This window comes from Fulmarus glacialis, unplaced genomic scaffold (assembly GCF_000690835.1).
Source record: "Fulmarus glacialis isolate BGI_N327 unplaced genomic scaffold, ASM69083v1 scaffold28485, whole genome shotgun sequence".
NCBI classification, from domain to species: domain Eukaryota; kingdom Metazoa; phylum Chordata; class Aves; order Procellariiformes; family Procellariidae; genus Fulmarus; species Fulmarus glacialis.
This window is the reverse complement of record NW_009215373.1, coordinates 11,086-27,831: the sequence shown is the minus strand read 5'-3', so window position 1 is coordinate 27,831 and position 16,746 is coordinate 11,086. Positions and strand designations below refer to the sequence as shown.

Here is a 16,746-nt window from a genome sequence, read left to right as displayed (position 1 = left end):
TTTCTTGTGGCATATTTTGGTTCTTGCGGCTTTTGGTCTTCCATGTTTGAGTTTGTCCTCAGGTATTGGGAATGTTCTGGGGTGTATGTAGAGGATAGCGTGGGTTTTTTGTGCACTTTCTGTATTAAATGTCAGTTATGTCGCTGTTGTCTGCTCTTCTGAGAGACTTGTGGCAGACCTTTGCTTTTATGTTTCATTTGCAGAGTCTTTAGACTATCCATGCAGATACTCACACGTACAGACTCAGTATTTCCCTGGTTTGGGGCATGCTGTGAGTAAATGTCATCATTTTTGTTTCTGTATTGCAGCCAGTAGTAAACCCACTCCTTGTTCAGTGGGGGGTGCTGATGTGCAGAGAAATGTGTTGCGTGTACTGTTCTGCTCTGTTCAGTTTGGTCTCTGCTGCAGTAGGGTCAGCGTCATGCAGAGGGTGATCACAGTATATGTTATACATGATTTTGTGGTGTTTTCTGCACCAGAGGCAGAAAACACAAACACTACTGATGGGAGATTTGAGAGACACCAGAGGCAGAAAACACAAACACTACTGGGAGATTTGAGAGAGAGGGAGAGAGAGAGAGATTCCCTTTGCTCTAAATCCTCACTCAGAGTGTAAAACCTAACCTGGAGGGAGGGTCTCTGAAGCATACAGGGAAGTATACCCTGTATATCTCTGTGGCCACATAGTGTTTGGCTTCTCTTCTGAGTCCTGAAAGAAGGGAGGGGAGAGTATAGTATGTCCGGTGGCAAATATGACGGCTAATTTTAAGCTCTAGACATCTGCCTGCTGTAAACTGTATTGAGATCACCAAACTTATTTTACCCAAGCAGCTGAGTAACATCTGACAGCTGAGAATCTGGACTGGATTTCAACCAAAAAAAATGCCGGATAAAGGTACTGTATCCTATTAAGGAAAAAGTCTCTGCAATAATTGCTTAGTAAAGGCAGGTGTGTTCCTTTTGTCAGAGCATCCCTAAAAAGATTGCTTGGCCAGGACAGGATTTTGGAGCCTTCCTTAAATCCTAGATTTTTTTTTTTTGGTCACTGTTTCGTAATGGAGGCAGGAAATGAAGTAGGAGTGAGGGTCGAGAGAGCAAGTCTGCTGCCTGCTTAAATGCTGAATTTCTGTAGCTGGGTAATATTGCTTTCAGTGCATGTACCTGTGTGCACAGGGTCTGTGCCAGCACCCCTAGATCTAGGAGGTGCTGTTTGGACAGATCCCAGAAGTTTCCGACAGTTTAGAAGGCGAGGTGCGTTGCAAGGTAGGTCTGCAAATGTCTGGTTAGGAGCTGGAGTAGGAGGGGTGGAAGCCACGATCGGCGCTCGGGCGGGGGCAGCGTATGGAAGCTCTGAGGAGGCAGAAGTTGTTAGGCAGACGTGGGCTTGTGTCAGTGGTGTGTGGGATGGCTGCTTCTCATAGCTCTTCTGTTCTGGGAACGAGCAGGGGCTGAGCTTTCAGCAGGGCACGGGGAATAGAGGGAGCCTTGTGATGGTTCCTTCTCCCACCAGGCAGGCAGCGAGCGCCGCATACTGCGTCCTCAGAGCCTCTGGGTGTGCGAGGGGAGCATCAGAACACGCTGCTGCTGCTTGTCCTGATGGCAGGTCCTCTAGGATACAGGGGCCGGAGCACTTGAAGAATCAGGGGTCCTGACAGATGTTATAAAAGAGGAAAAAAAATTGACTAGATCGCAGGGAGAGAGTTACTCCAAACAGTCCCCTCCTTGTGAGCCCATGGTGCACGCAAGCAATGAAAGCCAAGCTTCTTCCCGAGATCCTCGGTGCAACTCTTCCCTGTCTTCTGTGTCCAGCATGCAGAGGCCCTGAGAAGACACTAACCTCCCCTCACAAAGCAATCCATTCAGCCTGGATCGTATTTTTAGCAAAGCACGATTCTTCTTCAGTTTCAAAAGTAGCAAGTGGGGAATGCAGCCTACATCAGTGCGAGATGCAGAATGATCTCATTCAGGCTGCAGCATCTGTTTGGATTGAAACAATTACCAGTGATATCAGGAGATCTGCGTTTTTTCTTGTTATAGCCAGAGACTGTGGTAAACAAGAACTGTTTTCTCTCTGTGTGCTTTCTATGTCAGTGGAGCACAACTGGGGAGAGATACTTCTGTTCTGTGTCTGGGATCTCAGACCACAAGCCGTGCGTTTCCAGCAACTCTCTGCCTTCGTGCTCTGGAGGCAATTTGCTTTTTCTTTCATAATCTTTTTTTCATTGTTAAGCTTTAAGCCATGTAAGCCATAGAAATACCTGTGTACGTCTTTTCTGCTAGTGTTACTTGAGACGCTGTGACTTGTCGATGTGTCAATCTGTGTAAAAGTAAATGCTTAAAAGGAAAATAGACCAATAAAAAAGAGTAGAAAACAGTAGTTCTTGTGCTTGCATGTTTTCTCTAGCATCTCAGAATACCAATGCTTTGTGAAAGTTGGTTTTGCCCTGTATCTGTTTTTCTTTCTCTTGTTTTCCCAGCTCTTCCCGGCAGTTTGTTGGCAGACAGGGTGTTCTGGCACCCAGCCCTTTAGCTGTATCTATTAGGCAATGCTTCCTCATAACATCACAGGTAAAATTGCTAAAAGAGTTGTGAATCAGGGACTGGTGTGCTGAGTAGGTTACAGTGGTGGCTCAGAGAGATAACTTCTGCCATTAACACTCTTCACCCTTTTCTTTAGACTGTATAACAGAGAGCTTCTGAGAGGAGGTACTTTAATGGGATCTGTGATTTTCTTTTCCATTTAGGATTACAGAAACAAGAGAATAAAGTTTTGGTTAAACCACTTACTGCCAAGGTTCCAGAAGTGCAGAATTGCTGATTATTTTTTCCACTGTATTTTGAACGTTTGATCTGTAATATTCAAAAAAGGTGGTTGTGTTTGGACACATTTTTAATCATGCAAAGTATGAGTCCCGTCGCTTGTGATACAGATGCATCCAACAGGCACATAATCATTTCTAGATCTTGTGGCCCTAGGGAAGGAGGAGCACGGAGGGGTGCTGTACTGGCAGCTGGCTGCTGTTCAGGATCTGGCAGTGTGCTGGCTTCTGGGGAAGAGCAAGGCTGCGGAACAAGCACCTTCCTTGGGCGAGGTGGTGGGAAGGCTGGGCCGGAGGAGGTACGGCATTTCCCAGCTCAGGCGGGCGAGTTCATCATCCGCTGGAACGGGAGTGCGTGCAGCAGGGGTGAACTGAACCCGGGGGCTGTGACAAGACCCTTCCGAGGCAGGGGGGTGCATGCGCTAAACCATTTCTTTGCCACCCTGTTACTTATTCATCTTATTTCAAATAAGTACAGCAATGTGGTTGTGTGTTCCTTCCATTGCTTGACTTCAGCAGAGTTACAGTAGAGGTGCATCTGGTCCATTGCTGGGGTGTAGCTGATAGCAAAGGTTAAAAATGAAAGTGAAGAGCACACACTTCAGCTGTGGCCCGCGGGCCCTCGGCCTGGCAGCTCCCTGTGTCTATTGTTTTGCCAGCTGGCAAAACTGTGATGGTTCAGTGAAAACAACCCTTTGCATGAGGCGGTTGTGTGGGAATGGCCAATGGCAAGCCTGAATGAGGTTAAAAACATGTGAACTTGTTTCAACACAATTCCCTTTGTTCTTTCTCTGGTAGGCTTGCTGAACATTGCTCCCGTTCACTGGTGGGGTCCCTCCTCCTCGTTTCGGCTCCTGTGCTGCCTTTGCCGAGATGTGCCCTGGCAGCGCCGGGGGGCTCTGGCAGCGCTCCCCGCTTGGTGAGGATGCTGTGGCTTGAGTTCAGTCTGTCCTGGGTTGGCAGCTTCGTAGTGAGGGCAGCTTCCCGATAAATGCATTTCTTGCATAAGGATCTGATCTCTAGGTACTTCCAAAATAAAAATGCAAAGTGGTGGTTGACTCTCACCAAATCTGCTCTGCACCCTCAGGTCTTGGATTTGGCAGCTTACCAAAACGCAGGACTAGTCAGCAATCTTCTCTTTGGGTTTTATTTTATATACTGAAAGAGGCTTCTTACTATGGTACATTCTACCAGTACGTCCTCTACACTAAGAGCCCCTTTTCCACTCTTCGAATGTGTTGTAGCTACAGCCTTCAGTGAAGACAGTCAACTTCTATCCTGTTAGGTTTATTAAGAATGTGATTTGTGAAAGACAAAGGTCTTTGCTTCCTCTGGGCAAAACCCGGTCCTGATACATGCCCAAAGCTGCATCTAATTTTTGAGAATTTTGTAAAGGTGTACAGAAATACAGAAGCGGAATCACTTGCATTATACTTTCTGCGGTAGATGAGCCTAAATTTTTAAAGCTAAAGATTATCTGTGTTTATAGTACCTGGTAGACTGAAAACTGGCTCTGGCTCAGGCCTTTGACTGTTACAGTAGTGTTGTCAGATACAGAAATAAAGCTCCTCAGCCCTAAGCGCAATTGAACAACTTGTGCTTGCTCTGGAGTTGGATGGAGGTATTTGTATGTAAAAGGTCCTGTGACTCTTCACTCTCTAGTCCAGTGTTCTCTGATTTGGCTTGCTTTTGTTTACCTTGGGTTTTCCTGTAAATAGCTTTCCTGCAGCAAGTGGTGCAAAGAGACACCTTCACTCCTGGATCCTGCTTTAAAGAAAATGCTGAAGCCCAACGTTTCAGCACAGCCTGGAACTGCCCCGTGTTTGAGCCTGCGAGTGCAACTCTGCTCTGGCAGACTGGGGAGTCACCCGGCTATTGTAGCTTCCTCGGCTTCTGCTTCATTGCTTCAGCAAAGGCTGTGTTCAGATCAGTTGGTAGTCACCCAAGAGGAATAAGATGACCTGTAATAATCAACTTCAACTGTACTGCTTGTGATACGGTCATTTCCCCTGTGCCGGTGATCCCCTCGGCTGGGCTGCTGTAGCAGAAGATTGCTAGTTGTTGAAGCAGAGAGTAGCTGGGGCTCGTAGATATGCTGGCCGCATCCCTGGTGGGACATGAAGGATGGAGTCTGAGCTGGTCTTTGTTCAGATGGTTAGAATTTGTCTTTGTCTGAGGCCGGAGTTCTGGTTGCACAAGTGGTTTGGAGGGTGGACAAACAGTGTCTGTCGCTCTGGCTACAGCAGTGAAGTCCCAAAAGCACAATGCAAGTCTTGACTGCTGTATCTTAGGGCAGGGTGATGCTTCTTTTGAGTTGGCCTCATAGTTTTTACATGTTAAACAGTCTAGGGGGGGAATCAAGTGAATTAAATCACTGAATTTAATTCAGTGAAGCTGAACTAAACTTCAACACCATGGTACCAGTTTCCTCTCGGACTGCTTATCTAAAATGGTGAAGGTAGATGGGAGAAGAGAGAGGAGGGTTTAATTTCCTTCAGGGAAAACTTTTGAGAGTTTAAGGGATGCTGCTTTAAACCATATGTTGTGTGTTTTTAAATGTCCTAAACTGTCTCTGCAAATGCTTGCTCTTGAGTGTGAGGACTATTTCTGGACCTGTTGCCAAGGCAGTGCCAAGCTTCTACTTGAGGCTTGCACCATTATTTCTCCTCAATTTAGCTGTCTTTTGAATGTAGAAATTGTTCTTGGCCCTGTTTCTTAAGTATGTGGGACTGCTTCTGAAAGATAGATAGCATTCTGTTTCTTGACTTGAATGACTGCTGAGGCTATGCAGCACCTCACAGGAGTAGGCTGCTTGATTAACCATGTACAATGGAGTTTTGCTGGACTCTAGAAGCCAATGCATCTGAGACTGAAGGGAGGGTGCTCAAAGGTGGCTTTAGTCTGCTATTGCATTCCTGTAATATTCGGCTAAGTAATATCCCTGAATATCCCTGTTCATGGCCCTAGTAAAGTGATGAAGTATCTGAGAGCCAGCAGGACATGAGGTGTGCTGTTTTCTCATGGGCAATGTATACAGAGGAAATCTCGCAGCAACCAGCTACAAGCATTTTGGAGCACTGAGGATTTATACTGAGATTGCTTGGGGATCAAATGCTTAGCCACGGTCAGAATCTATTCTGATGCTCAATTCTTCTTAAAATGTGGTGTTTTGCTTCCTTTCAGAGAAGCAGAATCATTCAAGGAACAAGGAAATGCATACTATGCCAAGAAAGATTACAATGAAGCGTACAACTATTACACAAAAGCCATAGGTGAGAACAGTTGATGATAATATTAATATTTGGTGAATACCATGTCTAAAAATCAAAGCTGGTTATTGATTTAAAATGTACCAGCAGGGTTTCTAACAGCACATGCTGGATGAAAACTTTTTGACCGCTTTAATTACCTTGCGAAATTTCACCAGATTGATAATGCAAGTCAGTGCCAATGTGGGTGATTGCAGCAGTTCTTTGTTTCTCCTCCAGCCAAGATACTCTTTACATGAAACCAATCCAGCTTTCCCTGTAATGCAGGGTCAGCAGTGCTGCCAGACTGAACACCGCAGACTTTTGTTCTCTATGAGTTAATTCCTGTGTATGGTGTGGGGAGCAATAGTTTTATGACTTGCTATCAAAACAGCTGCTTGACCATCATGCGTCATCTTAAGCCACTCAGGTGACATGTTGTAAATTGGGAGGGAATGTGATTTTTTTAATCCAACCACAGCTTTTTAATGTGTTCTGCAAGTTGTATAACTGCTTGCATTACGCTAACAGTGAGTGCTCTTACATCTTCTCCAGATACCTGTCCTAATAATGCCAGTTATTATGGTAACAGAGCTGCCACACTCATGATGTTGGGGAGATTCCGAGAAGCACTGGGAGATGCTCAGCAGTCTGTCAGGTTGGATGATAGCTTTGTAAGGGTACGTGGAAAACTTCATACTTCTTATTCATGTCTCAGTACCCTTGTCTCCACCTGTTGCAGCTCTTGCAACTCCCTTTTAACTGTCTTCTCAGGGCCATCTACGGGAAGGGAAGTGCCATCTTTCCTTAGGGAATGCCATGGCTGCCAGCCGCTGCTTTCAACGAGTTTTAGAACTGGATCATAAGAATACCCAGGCACAGCAAGAGGTAAAAGGTCCTTAAAATTTAAATATTCCCAGTAGATGGGGCTGTCAAAAGGAACAGATTGAACTGGTAAGCCTTTCACTTTGAATTTGCAAGGTGGAATCACAGTCATCGTTAGTAATGACTGTTTGCATGCTGTGAGGTAATGGGAAAACATGAGATGCTGTCAAAGTCTCTATATCTGGTTTTCAGTAGACCGCCAGGTTGCATAGTTACTTTTGTGTGTGATTGTCTCTTCTTAGCAGAAAAGCATGGAGGCTGAGCTGGTCTTTCACTCAGCACTCCAGAGGAGAAATGGTGAATGGTGGTAAGGGAGCACGGAAACGGGTGATGCAGCATGTAGAAGGCTGTTGCCACTTTTGTGTCTCATTCACAGGGGTTCATTTTCCTGGGCTACCAGTTAGGTCACTTGATTTCAAACTGATTTTAATGCTGGCAAAAGTATTCATGTAATCTGCATTATTGTCCCATGGTCTGCAATAGTTTTTGCTCTGACACTTTAGGGATTGGCTGCTTAAATGCTGCTTGATGGTGTTTCAGAGCAGTGACTGTCCTGCAACACTTGCTGTGTTCTCCTGTCTTTCAGCTGAAGAACGCCAGTACTGTCCTTGAGTATGAAAAAATAGCTGAAGTAGATTTTGAGAAACGGGATTTCAGGAAGGTAAGATTAACTTGATTGTTTCCTGTAGCATTATGAATGGACGTATTTTACTTGGCCAGTTCAGCCAGATGCATGTCTAATTTCCCTGCCTAACATTAGCTGGGTCCTAATGGGAGGTGCTGTACAACAGATTTTTGCTATTGAAGCAGGGCTGTCTTGTGAACTGTAATAGTTGTGAAAATGGCAGAGCTCATGCTCTCTTAGCACTGAACAAATGAAAACTGAAGAGGGTGACTGGCGCGGGCTAAATATCCTCTGTTACTGTTTGCTTTGCAGGGTGAGTGGAACCACGAATGAGCTGTTTGATACAGATTTTGTCAGCAGCAGCATTCCATCATGCTTTGCTCCTAAAATGCATACCCAAGATTCTTCTTTCTCAACTCCTTAATTTAAAAAAAAAAAAAAGCAGTCTGTCTGCCAGTATTACAGTGAGGGTCATTGAAGGAGGAATGCAGACCCGTGTGGGGCATTCTCCCGTACTGTTTCCAAATCTTTCTTCCCGAGGGCTGTAACAGGATGCAGCTGGTACTGACTTGATATAACAAGAAATGACAGCATGAAACCTGAAAGGCACCAAACACTTCTCATGCAACTGTTTCTGTTCAGTGGATGCATGTAAGGCCCAAGTTTGGCCCAGAAAGGAGACTGTCCACACTCTTAGGCTAAGCTCAAGGTTTTGGAAGGGTAAATCCCAGCTTTGTATCACCTGGTTATGAGGAGCAAATGGGATGTATGGTCAATCTGGATTTCGTGTGTAGGAATTGCCCTGCCTGTATTGCATGTTCTGGGCTTTGGCATCTGTCCCTTCACTTCTCCCGTCTCACTTCACTGGGGAGGCTTGCATGAAATGTGATCTTTGTTTCTGGAGAGCTGCTCCGGCTCCTTCCTCACCCAGAAGCCATTGGCTTCTCAGTCTGGAGCACAGTGCTTCCCACAGCGTGCAATCGTGATGTCACGGGTCGGGGAAGCAGATGAACCTTGGTGGAACAATGACCCTGTTCTCGTGCAGATGTCCCCACCAGAGAGGCAGAGATGGAAAGGACCTATTAGATCACCCTGCCCATTGCAGTCAGACCAGTGTAAGATCAGTCCCTGCACTGTACTTTCTTGTGTTCTGTCCAGTCCAAACTGTCTCTATTTAATTTCTGTCCTTCCCACGTGCCTTTATAATGCAGGAAACGGGCAGAATTGTCTTCCTTGGCTTTTTCCTTAGGGCCTACAATTTCAGAAGAGTTAAAGGGATGGACCTTCTACAGGTGTCCCTTGAATCTTCTGTGTAGTGCTGTGTCATAGTAACACAGCAGGTGCCACAGACCTCTGTACACAAAGCCCTTTAAAAGACAAACTAAAAAACCTGCACATGAGGAAAATTTTCTAATGAAATATGTCTCCAGCAGCAGAGGAAACAGGTGCCTGCACACTTACCTTCCTGTTCAAAGACAAATATGAAATCTCAAGTGTGGTAGTGGTGCAGCCTTTCAAAGTAGGCCTTTGGCTATTTGCTTTGCTCACATTCGTGTTTTTTCTCGCACCAGGTTGTATTTTGCATGGATCGTGCTTTGGAGTTTGCTCCTGCTTGTCACCGATTCAAAATCCTCAAGGCTGAATGTTTAGCACTGTTGGGTCGCTACCCAGAAGCACAGTCTGTAGCAAGGTGAGCGTCTTAAGGCCTAGAGTTTGGGCGGTGCGTCATGGCTGCTGCTTGTTTTCCACAGCCCAAAATGAATGAGGGAATATAAAAAGGAAATAGTCCTTAATGCAAATTGTGATGAGGAAGAGTGCATGAATTTATCCCCTTTAAAGTTAATCTTACTGGGAAACTGTATTTAGACTCAGTCAATAACCAGCAGTCTTGCTTGAGCAAGTTCCCATAATTTTTGCACATCTGTACCACAGACTTGATAAAATAACTAAATATCTCAGTAGAGGAAGAGTGCTTTTGGAGATCAGAAGGAAACTGGAATAGGGAAACATTTCATTTTTTTAATATGTCTATTACAGTGACATCTTACGAATGGACTCAACAAATGCAGACGCTCTGTATGTCCGTGGTCTCTGCCTTTATTATGAGGACTGTATTGAGAAGGCAGTGCAATTCTTTGTCCAAGCACTCAGAATGGCTCCTGATCACGAGAAAGCATGTCTTGCCTGCCGTGTGAGTTGTGGATACTGGGGATGGGACTGCAAAATTACCAGGATGTTTGTTTTTTTTTTTAACCAAACACTTAACTTGGTTCTGCTGGATCAATCCCTTCTCCCTCCTTCAACATTATCATTCGCCAGATCTCCAGTAGCAAATAGTGTGTCCAGCCCTTCCCAAAGACAACACCTGCTGCTTTAGGTAAAACTGTGAGCTGCTAGCAGCTTTTTCTCAGCAGACTGTGATACTTTGAAGACTGCCTCCCTTTCATTCTTCTTTGTTCCTTGATCAGATATGAGAGCAATAAAACTGGGTCTATCAGTTCTAAAAGAACTTCTGACTTTCATATTCAATATTAGTGCCTACAGGTTGACTTGCATTTAAACACTGTTTCTTTCCTGTTGCTCCTTCCCTCATTTCTACTCCATTTTAGTTCTTTGACTTTTTAAAATCTGTTTACTTGTATAAGCTCTCAAAAAGTGAGGTCCCATTCCTATTTTCTTTTAAATCCAGAAGTTTACTTCACTGTCATGTTCTTATTTTAAACATAAGGCAACCTTTGTTCCTGTGGAGAGTGCCTGTAACTGGCACTGGCTCTTCCTTAGCACTTCTCTTGGGGGAAAGGCAAAATGCTTACAGCTCGTTTCAGCTGCTGTAGCAAGGCTGTGACTTTTGTATCCTGTAATGGTGTCTGAAACCAAATTATAACAGTTATGTTTGAGGACCCTCACCCAGCAAAATAAGGTGCTTGGAATCCCTGAGCCACTTACCTAATGTCCTTATCCAGGGTATATTTTCTTCCAGAATGCCAAAGCACTTAAAGCAAAGAAAGAAGATGGGAATAAAGCATTCAAAGAAGGAAACTACAAACTAGCATATGAACTATACACAGAGGCACTAGGAATAGATCCAAATAACATAAAAACAAATGCCAAACTCTACTGCAACCGGGGGACAGTTAATTCAAAGGTAAGAAATGGTCACCTGGCAGGTAGTCTTTCATCATATTCCTCACCACGTAGTTTATAAATTGCAAATCAGTTATTCTGGAAAGCATAGGCTTCTTTGGCTGCTGGGGCAGCTGGATCTTTCTAGTGCTGTAGGCAATGTTTCAGGTTTTTGTACTTGCGCAATGATTGGGTCTGTTCCAGAGAGCCAATGAAGTTGACTCCTGAATAAACAAAACTCAAATCCTTGGGCTGCACAGAGTGGGAGGGAGAGGAGGAACATAGTTTAGCCTTATCTTAATCAGCATAAAAGCATCCTTATTTGTTTCCTTCCCGGTAATGAAGAGATATATTTTCTTGTCTCACTCTTCTTGTAGATCATCTGTCTTGCTTTGTTTTGTGATCTAAAAAAAAAAAAAAAGACCTAATTTAAAAAACCCTGGACACTTTTTCCAGGTTTGCTGTTGTGTTTTAGTCATGTGCTATCCAGAGAAACAGTCAGTCATGTGATGGTGCTTCCAGTTTCCACACTGCATTTCCTCTAGGCACGTTTCCTCCTCAGCTGTCTCTGTGTGTTGATGCCTGCTCTACCAGCGGAGGCTTTTCAATACCCCCACTTGGTCAAGAGACAGAGGCTGTCCTCAAATCCTGGGAAATGGGATGAGCTGGAGGCAGCCGTAATGGATATTTTACATGGCTGTTTGTGTCTGAAAACAAACAATGCTTTTTTTTTTTAAAAAAAAAAGTATTTTAAATATTTTTAAGTTTATTTTCCTGTTTGGGAATTAGTTTGGACACAGAATAACTTGGTTTCATTCTCAGGAAAACCCTTGTTTCCAAGTGCATTTCTTAGAGAAGCACCACATAGTTCTTCCATTTCACTAGCCAAGCTTCTAATTTTTCCCTAGGGAACAAAAGCTCTGTGTTTTTGGGGAATTGGAAAAATTTCCTAAACACAGATATACAAAACAGTGAGATTTTTCCAAGATTCTTTACACCTTTCAGTTGCTTAAAATCATAATGCTGCTTAGCAGATTGGGATTCCCTTAACTTCTGTCTGACGTTGTAGCTTAGGAAACTTGAAGAAGCAATAGATGACTGCACGAATGCTGTAAAACTGGATGACACATATATCAAAGCATACTTGAGGAGAGCACAATGGTAAGTAAACCTTCATAAGGGACATGCTGAGGAGGTTTGTGGGTAGGAACCTCCTCCCTACAACACTGAGTGACAGGAATAACAAATCTAAAGCTGAACTGAATAAAAGGTTCCATCTTAAGGGGCCCTGAATTTGTTCTTCTTCCTTACGCTGACAAGGAGACAGGGGAAGCTCTATGTAGTCTGTCGTGCCTGCATGGGTCTGGGACTGCCTATTGATTGTTGTATTTAGGCAGGATTTGTTCTAAAGCTTGACTTATTATGTTTATAGACTAAAGTAAGATGTTCTGTCCCAGAGAGCCTCTCTATTAAGCTTTTTCAGAAGGGCTGCTGTGGGTAAGAGATCTTATCCTGGCAGAGCTGTTCACGCTTCCAACAAACTAGATTTTGAAATGGGATGCCCTACTTCCCATAAAGGAGAAATCAGCTGAGACTGTACATATCTCAGCTACTGCAGTGTAGCGCAGTGAGGCTGAAGGAGTTGTACAAAGGATGTTTGAGTCTGTATGTCTCCTTTGTAACTTGGCACCAATCAGGGAAGTAGTCAAAGCTCTGTTCTGACTAGGGATTTATTTGCTACTTTCCTCAATACTGATTATTCCCCAGTTTGTGGCAAAGCTGACTGGCTTATAGATGAACCAAAACCGTTATTGCAGCCTTCCTGTTGTGCATTCATTTTAATTTACAACCTTCAGTGTTCTTCTCAAGCTCCATCTCAGTAATTGCTAAATTAAAGTAAGTAGTTAATATGTGAGTAAGGCTGAAATGCCAATAGACGGGGACACGTCCCTCTGTTTGAGGTGCCAAGATTGTCACTTCTAACCAGCGTTGCTAGCGTACAACTCTGCACCAGCTTCCTTGAAATCTTGCTGGCTGGTATTAGTTCTGCGGCTGGATAAAGTAATTATCAGATCGTTAAAGTAGAACTTGTGCTGCCAAATGAGATTGCAATCTCCACTTGGAGCCCAAAGTACAGGTTCCTGTGCCAGGATTTCCCACAAATAGCAGGTGTCTGGGCTTCCAGTCAGTCTAGCAGTGACCCTTTGTGGGTTCCTCTAATGATTGCTCTTTCTGCAGTCCAGTGCACATCTTTTCCTTAATTCATATCCATCTAGAAAGTTTGTACCTGAACCCCCTTTTGATATTTCCTGTGAAGTACACCTTGGCCACTGGTGTTTCTTTCCACAGTTACATGGACACAGAACAATATGAAGATGCTGTAAGAGACTATGAAAAGGTTTATCAGACAGAAAAAACGAAAGGTGAGTATATTGGCGTTCTTTTTGTGTGCATAAGTTTCCCTTAACTGGCAATTTTTTTGTTGTTGCTTTTGTTTGCTTTTTCCCCCCACAATATGCTCTGATTTGCAACCTTTTACCCCAGCAGGACAATACTGGAAAAGTCCTTAGAAGCACTCTGAAATGCCTGTCTGAGAATCTGGTTTCTCTTCCAGCGCTGAATGCTGAGAAGAGAATTTAGCTTGTAGCTGAAGCGATGCACTAGATTTAGAGTATCTGGTTATGGTTCTTGTTCTTACTGTCATCTTGCTTTTTTTAGTAGCCTGAAATGAAACGGACAGAGTCCTTCTGGTTCAGTGTCTAACAAATACTAGTTTAATAGCACTGAAACGTTTACCTACATTTGGAAACAGTCTTAAGTGGACAGTGAGGCTTTGATTAGCTAATCTGACTGTAAATCAAAGTGGGTTGGTTACTTGTGGCACTTGAATCGTTCAACCCAGGTCATCTCAACATGTTGATCTTCAGCCTCTTTTAAAGCAGGAGGCTGTGCCTGACACTAAAGCTGCTTTCCTTTGGCATTGCACTTCTTTCTAGAACACAAGCAACTTCTAAAGAATGCACAGGTGGAACTGAAAAAGAGCAAACGGAAAGACTACTATAAAATCCTTGGGGTTGACAAAAATGCCTCTGAAGATGAGATCAAGAAAGCTTACAGGAAAAGAGCACTAATGCATCATCCAGGTATCCACAAACAGTCCGTTATTAGGGCATGTATTGTTGCTTTGATCCCCTTGCTCCATGCATGTGCCCTGTGCAGCCATCACTCAGAGGCAGGAATAAATATGAGGGAATTTCTGGACAAATAGCAGTTCTGAATCTGTGACAGTAGCTGGGAATGTGTAGTATTTTCCATTTACACTAAGAACTTTTTTCCTGCTTGTTTTTGTATCCCTAGACCGACACAGTGGGGCAAGTGCAGAAGTACAGAAGGAAGAGGAGAAGAAATTTAAGGAGGTTGGAGAAGCCTTTACCATTCTGTCAGATCCCAAGAAGAAGGCCCGCTATGACAGCGGGCAGGATCTAGAAGAGGATGGACTGAACATGGGAGGTAAGTGTTCCTTACGATACTCTACCATGGCAGCCTTTAAAAAGATTAGACCATTTAGAGTCTGCCTTCTCCTCTAAAGCAAACCTCCCATTTGTAATAATCCTATGAATTGAGTCAGTTTGGTCTCTGAAAGCATTTGAATGGCAGATCCGCACTGAATGTTTCAAGTTGCGAACAGTCTAAGTTACATGGTGGATGTTATCCTTGATTGATCCGGTAGGTAGTAGCTGTCATTAGGCAGAAGTCTGTCATAGGAAGTGTAAAATCAAGCAATGCAAAGATTGTTTGTCCCTAAATGCTGCTTATCAAAAATTCTCAGGTTGCCCCTGTGACTGAAATTGTCTCTGACAACTGTTGCTTTTACCTGTTGTCTGCTACTGTCGGTAGCCCTGTACTCTGCTGCTGTGTAGTAGTGCTCAAACAAAGCAAGCTGTTTATAGCTTTTTGTCCATTTGTAAAATGCTTTATGGGCCCCTCAATTAAGTGCCAATTTCTAAATTGTGAAAATTGTAACTGACTGCTTCACTTCAGCTCACAACTTCCTTTTCTTCCCTGTAGACTTTGATGCAAATAATATCTTCAAGGCCTTCTTTGGTGGGCCAGGTGGCTTCAGTTTTGAAGGTAGGTGGAAGTGTTCTCCTGTCAGCGTTGGAAACGTAAGCACGCAAATCACTTGACAGGACAGCTGAGTTTCCCAGAGTGGATGTGCTGTTCGAGGAGAGTATTTGACTTTTCCAAAGAAAAGTATCTAAGCTCTTGGAAAATTCTGTCTGCACAGCATCCCAGCTGATGGCTGGTTCTGGTTCTTTTGTGTTCAAAAGCAACAAAACCCAGGGGTTCCCTTTTCAAGAAGTGTGTGTAGGCTTTGCCATCTAAGTGGTGCTTTGCTGCTTAGAAGTAGTTGACCATAACTTGGATACAGCTGCTGGTGCTAAAGCCACAAAAGGCGATTCTTGGCCAGAAGTCCTGTGCGTATGTATCACACAGCTCTCCTCTGGTTTCGTAACACTGAATCCTCCTGAGGGCCTCTGCCTGCAAACATTCTGAGGTGACTGGAGGTGATGAAGAAGCTGTTACTCAGTGTCCCTTCAAACCTCACATGTGGTCAGGCTTTCTTCACACACCTTGGAGTAGGATGGCTTTATGCAGCACTGAGCGAGCTCTTGGCACTTAGCTAATATCAATATACCCCTTAGGGAAGTGTGTGTTCCTTAAGGTCTTTTGTTCAGTGAATTTTGAGAAGTCTTGCACACTTCGTGTACTCTTTACCTTCCTCCTTTTAAATCTGCCTCCTTTCCCCATATTATCAGTAGTCCACTCTTTTACTTATTGGAAATTAGCTGCTGGAAATGCATAGCAAAGATCTCATCTCCTACTAGTTCAAATGCTTGTGTTTGAATTAAGTACTGGCTTGGCATCAAGCTACTGCAGGACTGTAGTTAACCATATTGTCTTTGAATTTTGAAAGTGCTAATATCTTTAATTTTCTTTTTCAGCTTCTGGGCCTGGAAATTTCTTTTTTCAGTTTGGTTAAAAAAAAAAAAATACAAAAACCACCCACAAATACCTGATCTGCTTATTTTAACCTTGAATACGGACATACTTAGACTCCTTCCTTCATCATGTCTCATTGTACTTAGAGCAGTTTCATTTTTCTCGGTTGGAGACCTCTGTTTTGTGTGCTTTTGTGTGTGAAGAGGAAACCAGCTCGGGGAGGGGAAGGCTTGTGAATTTTGTTTTACTGTTAACTTTATTAAAAAAAAAATAAATAAAGCTTTGAATCTTTTGGTCCCTCCATGCTGGCCCGTACTTTCAGACTGTTCCTGCCTCTCAGCAGAGGATTTCCCTGAAGTCCTCCTGGAATCTCAACTTGTAAGAGGGTGAAGTAATGTCCTGTTTAGGTTGGCTCCGAAGTGCAGTATGGCAGCATGTCTGGGGTTTGTAGTAACTTGTAAGTTATCTTGATCTTCTGAAAATACTGCCAAGATTCAATCAAGTTGCATACAATCGCGTTTTACCTACCAGCTGTCTTTTGTTTCTTTTTTTTTTTTTTTGCCATGGTTCTATCAGAACGGTATACTTGGGCATTAACTTAAATGATAACGTGTGAGCTTAACAATTTTGTATCAGAAAAATGCTTCTTTGGGTTTAAAAGAGTAGCTTATGTGAGAATTCCCTGTGATGCAGCTAGAATTAAGGGCTCTGTGTTTCCACTCCAAGAATTGTCCTGTTTAAGGGAATATTGAATTTGCTCTGGGCTGAATTTCTTCACCATACTTTTTTTAATTAATCCACTTGAACATTTAATATTTGTGCTAAAACTTGATTTTGTTGAGCTTGATATTTGATTTTGTGTTACTGATCCATACCGTGAATGAGCTCTTTCTAGCTCTGAAGAAATGCAAAATAATATTCAGGTTAATAATTGAAAACGGTTACTGTGTGCGTGCAGCAGTGTGCTCTCATTATGTTTACAGGAACTGTACAAATGTGTTAAACTAGTCAAGTAGTTTTCAACTAGAAGTAATTTACTAGT

At 43.4% G+C, this 16,746-nt stretch overlaps 1 protein-coding gene across 1 annotated transcript; it reads left to right on the top strand.

The window, feature by feature from the left end:
• Nucleotides 1–6,006: 6,006 nt before the first annotated feature.
• On the top strand, nucleotides 6,007–16,004 carry DNAJC7 (DnaJ (Hsp40) homolog, subfamily C, member 7). The gene is made up of 13 exons (XM_009578920.1): nucleotides 6,007–6,091; nucleotides 6,623–6,747; nucleotides 6,842–6,955; nucleotides 7,539–7,613; nucleotides 9,149–9,267; nucleotides 9,615–9,768; nucleotides 10,558–10,722; nucleotides 11,770–11,861; nucleotides 13,050–13,123; nucleotides 13,697–13,843; nucleotides 14,058–14,210; nucleotides 14,769–14,831; nucleotides 15,707–16,004. The coding sequence occupies exons 2-13, from the start codon at nucleotides 6,673–6,675 to the stop codon at nucleotides 15,742–15,744; spliced, it is 1,269 nt and encodes a 422-aa protein (XP_009577215.1). The 5' UTR covers nucleotides 6,007–6,091; nucleotides 6,623–6,672; the 3' UTR covers nucleotides 15,745–16,004.
• The last annotated feature ends 742 nt before the right edge of the window (nucleotides 16,005–16,746 follow it).

Excerpts from the sequence above, each read along its gene's own strand:
- DNAJC7 (XM_009578920.1), top strand. The coding sequence starts at position 6,673 with ATGATGTTGGGGAGATTCCGAGAAGCACTGGGAGATGCTCAGCAGTCT. Across the intron at positions 9,268-9,614 it reads GAAGCACAGTCTGTAGCAAG|TGACATCTTACGAATGGACT; the intron begins GTGAGCGTCTTA and ends TGTCTATTACAG. Across the intron at positions 14,211-14,768 it reads GGATGGACTGAACATGGGAG|ACTTTGATGCAAATAATATC; the intron begins GTAAGTGTTCCT and ends TCTTCCCTGTAG.